This window comes from Myotis myotis, unplaced genomic scaffold (genome assembly GCF_014108235.1).
Source record: "Myotis myotis isolate mMyoMyo1 unplaced genomic scaffold, mMyoMyo1.p scaffold_m19_p_23, whole genome shotgun sequence".
Lineage (NCBI taxonomy): Eukaryota > Metazoa > Chordata > Mammalia > Chiroptera > Vespertilionidae > Myotis > Myotis myotis.
Window position 1 is genome coordinate 7,203,281 of NW_023416328.1, and position 7,942 is coordinate 7,211,222.

Genomic DNA, 7,942 nt, shown 5'->3' on the forward strand with positions numbered 1-7,942 from the left:
ACTGCGGCTCGGCGACACCAAGACACACCTGAGGGGATCCTCAAGGGCAAGGTATCCCCAGAGGGAGCCGTCCCCTTTCAGGTAAGTGGCGGTGAATAAGCTGGTGAAGAAAATCCCACGAGATTTTTGGAGACATTCTCCAAAACTACTTCACAGCTTCCCAACCTGACGGCCGGTTAACCCTGCTGCCTGTTCACATGCCCAATCGGAAGGAAAATGCCGAAATCGGAGCGTTTCGTAAGAAACCTTGGGAAAACCCACTTTGGATTAGTAACTGCTTTTCTGGCCTGGGCCGGTGCAGCTCAGTTGGTGGGCGGCGTCCCGTGCACTGAAAGGATGCCGGTTCGATTCCCGGTCGGGTTGTGGCTCAATCCCCAGTGGGGGGCGTGCAGGAGGCAGCCGATTGAAGTTGTGCTGTCACATCGAAATTCCGCTCCCTCTCCTTTCCTCTCTCTCTCTGGAAATCAATAAAAAAAATTTTTTTTAAAAAATTGCTTTTCTTGCCCATAAAGGGTCTGTGGACTCACAAACACTCGTGGCGCTAAAACACGCTGAACACTCCACGGTATGCCAGCGACCCAGGCGGCTGTGAGTACAGCTGACCCGCGAGCAAGGGCCTGGCCTGTGCGGTCCCTGCTATGCAGACGTTAGGGGGCCCACGCAGCTCACACTTGTGTTGCTCGAGGGTCAACTGTACTTTCCATTTTTCCATTGATCTTTAGAGAGAGTGGGAGGGGGAGAGACAGAGACATCCGTGTGAGAGGACGCATCAACTGGTTGTGTCCCGGGGATCGAGCCTGCAACTGAGGTGCGTGCCCTTGACCGGAATCGAAGCCAGGACCCTCCAGTCCCCAGGCCAAACCGGCTAGGGCACATCATACCTCTTAATGGTAACAGCCGCTAGGATGACTCAAGATGATCGATTCATACAGAAAACAGTCTCTGATGTTTCTTAGAGCCAGTTATAACTTTATTAATTCTTCAGTCCTCTCACAACCTTTTACATTGCTAATCAAGTTCAAACCACAGCCATCAGGCGTGAAAGCTCTAGTTCACGTTAAACAGTCACAGACGAAGACCAGACATACACACGACATCGCAAAACTCACGGAGCACTGAGGTGCGGGTGGTCCCTTATTGGGCTAAAGAATAAACCGGCCCACTTCCCGTGTCACAGCTGAAAGGCTCCTGCAGGCCCATCCCGTCCAGGCCGAGATCCAAGCGATAGACTTCGACTTAAGCAACAGAAAACTGAAGTTTTGGGAACGAAATCGATTTCCAGTCACTGCAGAGTTTGTTCCTCCAGTTTAATCGAGTCCCAGTTTTTTCACAGGAAAAAATATTTCAGGCAAATGAAACCGAATTCCGAGAAGCATGGTTCAGTGTTTTTTTCTTTTTTAATTTTACCTTCATCAAGGCAGGCCACGTACAGATGCTGTACATTAAAAACATACAAATACGTCACTCGCGACATCACTTCCTCCGGGCCAAGGCTTCTTCTTCTAGGCACCGCTCCCCCAAAGCACCGATCGCCACTAAATGTACAGAGAGCCGTCTGCCGGCCCCACGTAGCCGACGCCAATCAGCAGCACGTCGATCAGCGTCCATATCCCCAGGCCGCCGAAGTGAAGAGCTTGCCGAGGCCTTCTCTCCACTGGCCCAGGTAGAACCGGTCCGCGCCGAAGCCGCCGAGGGTGATGCTGGAACACCAAACAGGACCGGGTCCACCAGACGTCCCCCCGCCGCCCGGCCAGGTTAGCTCCATGGCCCTGCGAGGTCACACCTGGGAAGGATCTCATGACCCCAAGCCTCTGGGGATCACAAGGATTAGTACACACTTTGCAACACCAAATCTTTTCCATTTCCGATCCTTGGTGGGATCAGCGTACGTGGGGGGCTGGCTTTCAGTTAGACTCGGATTTCTGACGGTGCGGGGGCTCACACCCCTACCCCAGTGTTGTTCAAGGGCCAGCTGTAACCACAGGCCACAGACTGTTAAAATGCCCACAGTAAACATACGACCTTTAGCGGGACTGAAACCTAGGGTTTCTTTTTAAAGAAAAGTAATGCCCGCTTTGCATTTTATTCCGGAAAATGGCACATGCCTAGAACAAAGCGCGAGCGTGAGTCAGGAGTTGGCACCGGAAGGCCAACAGCCCACCGGCCCTGCTGCCCGGTCCAGCTGTTCCAGTCACTCGTCTCTAAGCATTTAGTGTTAAGGCCCAGCCGGTGGCTCACAGGCTGAGCGCCGACCTGTGAGCCAAGAGGTCGCAGTTCCATTCCCGGTCAGGGCACATGCCTGGGCTGTGGGCTCCATCCCCAGTGGGGGTGTGAGGGGGCAGCTGACCCATGATGTTCCTATCCCTCATCATTGATGTTTCCCTCTCTCCCTCTCCTCCCTGCCTCTCTGAAATCACTAACAATATATTTTTTTTAAAAATGTAGTGTGAGGAATGAATGACTTTCAAGATTCCTTCCCGTGCTGAGATCTACGTCATGTGTGGGCTTCCTGGGAGAGGTAACATTCCACTCCATACAGGGTGGGCTCTGACCCCTAAGCATTTCCCACAGCTGCTCCCTCGGATCTGGAGGAGGCGCTGGTTGGAGCTCAGGGTCTGGAAGATTCCACGGACCCCCACACATTCCCAACGGCCCTCTAGCTTACTGGTGACACAGCTCACCTCAGAGCCAGGGCCGTGGACCACTTGTAGCCACTGGTCCAGTTGCAATACAGCATCTTGGGAAACGTCCGGTTACCTTTAAGGAAAAAGAAAGCTCTCCATTTAGACACATGGGTCTAAACATACCCTTACACAGAGACTTAACGGAACAGTGGCCTTGTAACTAAAAATCTAACAACAGCCTCTTTACAATAATGCCCACTACGGTGAATGGCAAGAAAAAAGACCTGATCATCCCTAAGCGCAGACTTAAAATTTAAATGTTAGGTCAGGCCCGGCCAGTGTGGCTCAGTGGTTGAGCGTCAACCTATGAACCAGGAGGTCACCATTCCATTCCCGTCAGGGCAAATGCCCAGTAGGAAGAGTGCAGGAGGCAGCAGATCAATGTTATGGTCTCACATCAATGTTTTTCTCTCCCTCTCCCTTCCTCTTTCTCTAAAAATTAATAAGCTATTCAATGACAGTGCATTAGACTTCATACCTTAAGGATTTTGTCTTGTTTTATTGCTCCATTTTAAAAGATAAGAGCATTGCAAATGTTCTGGATTTTTATAGTTCATGTTCGTATTAATGAAGCTTGGCATAACTCCAAAGTGCTGATAAATGCTCCCGGTGAAATAATTTAACCCAGATTCTCCAATGTGTGACTGAAGTTCCATACACAAGCTTAGAGAAAAGCATCTCGCTCCCCAGGCCCGCTGACGCAGCTCACCCAGGCCATGCACGTGGTCCCGCACCCTGCAGTTGGCGGTGTAGCGCTACCAAGGACAGGACCCCGTCATGCAGCTGGTGGAGGTGGAGCACTCGTAGTCGATTTCCGGGAGCTGCCAGCAAAATCGGCAAGTCATGTTGATGACGAAGTGCTTTTGCGATCGGAAGTCCTGATCCTGCGTAGCACAGGACACAGAGCTCATCAGTCATCACAGGGAAGCTTATCAACATGTCCGCAAAACTACAGTCACATGGCACAAAGCGTGCCAAATACTCCATGATCTGGCAGGGAGTGGCAAGAAAATATCTGGATACAAACCATTATGTAGCCAAAGCAAATAACTATGGTATGATCCTATGATCCTAAAAACGTACACCCATAAATATACAGGAAAAACATCTAGAGAAAGGCACATCCAAATCACTAAGGTTATTTCAGGGTGGTGAGATTAAGTCATCCCTTTTACCTGGCTAACTTTTTTTTTTTTTTTAAATATGTTTTATTGATTTTTTACAGAGAGGAAGGGAGAGAGATAGAGAGTTAGAAACACCGATGAGAGAGAAACATCGACCAGCCGCCTCCTGCACACCCCCCACTGGGGATGTGCCCACAACCCAGGTCCATGCCCTTGACCGGAATCGAACCTAGGACCCTTCAGTCCGCAGGCCGACGCTCTATCCACTGAGCCAAACCGGTTTCGGCTACCTGGCTAACTTTGTAATAAGAAACAAGCATACTTCTTACAAAAAAGTAGGAAATTTTATAAAGCTAGAGCCATGTACAGCTGGAAGGACAGATGGGACATCTGTTCAAGGTCACTGAACTGCAAGTTCGGAGAGGAGTCCAGGCCCCACCAGTCTCCAATTGCCCCTAATATCCCGACCACAGTCCAGGGCTGTCACTGCTGCTCCCAACACGAGCACATGGTCCACCCACAGGCAGCCCCAGAAAACCACTCAATTCAGGAGACCCACGAGAGAGACTCAGCACGTGTTCACTGGGGGCCTGAGCTGTTGAGACCAGACTTTCTAATTCCACTGTTAAGGGTCATTATTTTGTCGTCTGATTACACAAGGAGCATGTGCTCTTTGTAAGTTGCACAAATTACAGGGGAAAAAACCCTGGGGCTCTCCAGAGAGACCCACTCTTAATTTTTTTGCCACTTTTTTCTTCTGTAATACAGATTCATAGAAGTGGACTTACACTGAATGCATTTTGTAGCCTTTCTTATCTGCACTTGACATTACATTGTCATATGTACTTCTCAAAACCGTCTTTAAATGGTCACACAATCTCCTCTGGAAGTTATCATATTTATTAATTTTTTTCATCTATGCAAAACTGCTCTTTTGTACAGAGTATTGCTGTAAACATCTGCGTATTTATAGTGGTGCATTCATAAGACACATTTCTTAGCAACTGATTTTTGTTTTTAAATATATTTTTATTATTGATTTCAGAGAGGAAGGGGGAGAGATAGAAAGATCCATGATGAGAGAGATTTACTGATCGGCTGCCTCCTGCACGCCCTCCACTGGGGATGGAGCCCACAACCCAGGCATGTGCCCTGACTGGGAATCAAACCATGACCTCCTGGTTCATAGGTTTGTCGGCCGGGCAGCAACTGTTTTTTGAATTAGTTAATAAATGTATGTCTCACTAAGTAGTCAGTTTTGGGAGATAAAGTCAAAGAAGATGAAACAAACAACAAAGGAAGTGAATTCTGGAAAGGTTCCCCTTCCACAGCAAAGTTTTCCCATTTTCAATAAGTACCTACGATGTGCCAGACCCATCACACATAATTCTAAAAGCCTTTACATAGACCAGATGGCTTGGCTCAGTGGTTGAGTGTCAACCTATGAACCAGGAGGTCACGGTTCAATTCCTGGTCAAGGGCACAGGCCTCGGTTGCGGGCTCGGTCCCCAGTAGGGGACGTGCAGGAGGCAGCCGATCCATGATTCTCTCCCATCATTGATATTTCTCTCTCTTTTCTCCCTCTCTGAAATCAATAAAAAAAATATACATATATTTTTAAAAACTGCCATCTGAACCCTTGTAACCAAGCCTCACCTGGAAGCTCTGGTCTTCAGATCAAGCTGGCTTTCACCCTAAAATATTACTTACAAAACGCAGAGCACCTTCTTTCAGAATCTTTCCCGCCCTCCAGTCTAAACGCTCCTGAGAGCTCCAGGTTTACAGCGAGTTCACCTAGAACGAGCCGGTGGCGGCACTTACCACACAGGTAACGGAAGGCTTGACTGTGCAGTCGAAGGCGACGGGCTTCCCGTAGGCACAGAAGTTGGTCCTGCACTCCACGCAGTCGGCAGGGAGCCTGCTGCACAAGCCATTGCTGGGGCACTTCATCACGTAGGGCGGGATGTCGGTGCTTTCTGCAAGAGGCCGGAGACAGGCTCATTCTCTCAGGACGCGGACTTAACAGACAGACACACCATTTCCCAAAGTCAGGGGGCATGATGGGGAGCAAGGAGAGAGGAGGCTGGCATGGGAAAAGAGGAGCCGGGGCGAGAGACAGCTGCAGCCACAGCAGGGCTCTGCCACCAGCCGGCTCTGGACCCGACGAAGGAGCTCAACAGCTTAGGGGAAAAAAAGCATTCAGCCCGGCCAGGGTGGCTCAGTGGTTGAGCATCGACCTAGGAACCAGGAGGTCACGGTGAGAAAGGGCACCAGCCGGGGTTGCGGGCTCGATCCCCAGTAGGGGGCGTGCAGGAGGCAGCCGATTCGTGATTCTCTCTCATCATGGATGTTTCTCTCTCTCTCTCTCCCTAAATCAATTAATAAAAAAGGGGGGGGGGGAAGGAAAGCGATCTCATACACTAAAAGACCTGTCATCCAAAAAGAAAAAGCGAGGGAGAACCCAGCAGAGAGAAGTGCACACATTTATAGAACGTAAGACGCCCAGTACCTGCCGCCCTGGGAACCACTGTGAACGTGCGCGTGGCGCCCGGATCCCGCACCGCCCGAGCCCGCGGCTGCGAGTGCTCTAGGTTTAAGGACCCTACGATCAGAGACACCGGTTACCCCGGGACAGGAAAACGCCCGCGGGAGGTTAAAGGCGGGGTCCCCGCCACGCAGTGACTTGCTCGTGAAAGACCTAAAACTCAACTGCCGAGAAAGCGGAAGAATAAGACGCCAACAGGGTCCACGCCCATCGAGGCCCGTGGGCAAATGGGGAGCAAAGCGCGGTGTCGGGGACCCCCCCCCCCACAGCCCTCCGTCTCCCGCCCGTAGGGGAACTTGCGGCCCGGGTGTCCCCGCGCGGAGGGGCGTCCCCCAACCGGCGGCCAGACTTGGGCCGCAGCGCCCCGCCACCCCTCGGCCCTCTTCCCGTGGGTTTCGGGGGTCCCCCGGGCCACCCAGCCAGACCCACACCCGACGTGGCCGCCGCCTTGAACTCACCACCGCCCGACAAGATATAAAACTGTGAGAGGAAGAGCAGCACACGGCAGAGGCGGCCCAGGACCGCCGGCCGGCCCGCCGCAGCCGCCATCTTGCCGGCGTGACGCACTTCCGGGGCGCGGGCTAGAGGTCGGCTGCGGGGCGGGGCGCCGGCCTGCGCGCCGGAAAGGGCGGAGCCGGGAGCGTTTCGGCCCCGCCCCCTCGCCCCAAGGGCATCCAGGGCGCAGGCGCAAGGTGGCTCTGGCAGCTGCGACGCTGACTGGTTGCCTTGGTTTCCAAGCGCCTCCTATGCCCGAGGACTAGGCGCTCGCCCCTCTAGAGACCGGGAAAGGTCACCGGGACCGAAATGCACACCTGAAATGGCAAAGCAGAGGCGGGCTCGTTGGGGAGGTGGCACCACTCACATGTGGCTGGATGGATCTATTTAGACAAAAGCCGCCACGTCCAGGTACTGTGCGACAGTTTTGATGACATTCCATTGCCTTGTCTGCCGATGAAGAAACTATGGGAAGTGACTGAGGCTCTCCGATGGGCCAGCTGGCCCCGCGATCCTGCGGCTGGCCCAGCCTGTACCCAGCTGGCATCTCTCTGCAGCTGCCATGGGTTCAAGACACTTGTTACCTCCAGATGTTCCTCTAAGACTGGGAGAGGCCGGACGTTAAGTCAGCAGGATTCCAGGCCCCCAGGCACCCGGACAGGAGCCCTGGATGTAAGATGAGGGTCCAAAGCCTGGGTCCCTCCCTGGAGGCCAGCCTTGGGGATGGGAGAGGCCCCCAGGCATCCTGCGTGCTCATGTGACAAACAGTAGATTCCACAATACTGGACCTGAATCCTTTGTCAATACCCCAATGTTTAGTGTTAGCTTCTCTTGTGGTTGTTGGTTATTTAAAACAGATGAGAACATACTGTTACTAGAAAATAAGATGTTCTGCCATATTCTAAAGAGGTTGCAGACTTTTATTTAAAACCTATATTTTGAAAATCACAAAACTTAGCAATAACACTTCATCATCCTCATTTCCTGATATTTCCCTTTTTTTCAATGAATAACATTTTCCCATATAAGTCTCTCAAGACTTTTGGGAAATTAAAAATTTCCCCAAGCTTGTTCTCAGACACATTAGTGAATTA

At 51.7% G+C, this 7,942-nt stretch overlaps 1 protein-coding gene across 1 annotated transcript; it reads right to left on the bottom strand.

The window, feature by feature from the left end:
- Positions 1–1,358: 1,358 nt before the first annotated feature.
- Positions 1,359–7,872, bottom strand: TM2D3 (TM2 domain containing 3). Its single transcript, XM_036355806.1, is given in 7 exon segments — positions 1,359–1,627; positions 1,630–1,700; positions 2,682–2,757; positions 3,394–3,568; positions 5,630–5,784; positions 6,318–6,410; positions 6,812–7,872. Coding segments are annotated over 7 exon segments (753 nt in total). The 5' UTR covers positions 6,903–7,872; the 3' UTR covers positions 1,359–1,535.
- Between the last annotated feature and the right edge of the window lie 70 nt (positions 7,873–7,942).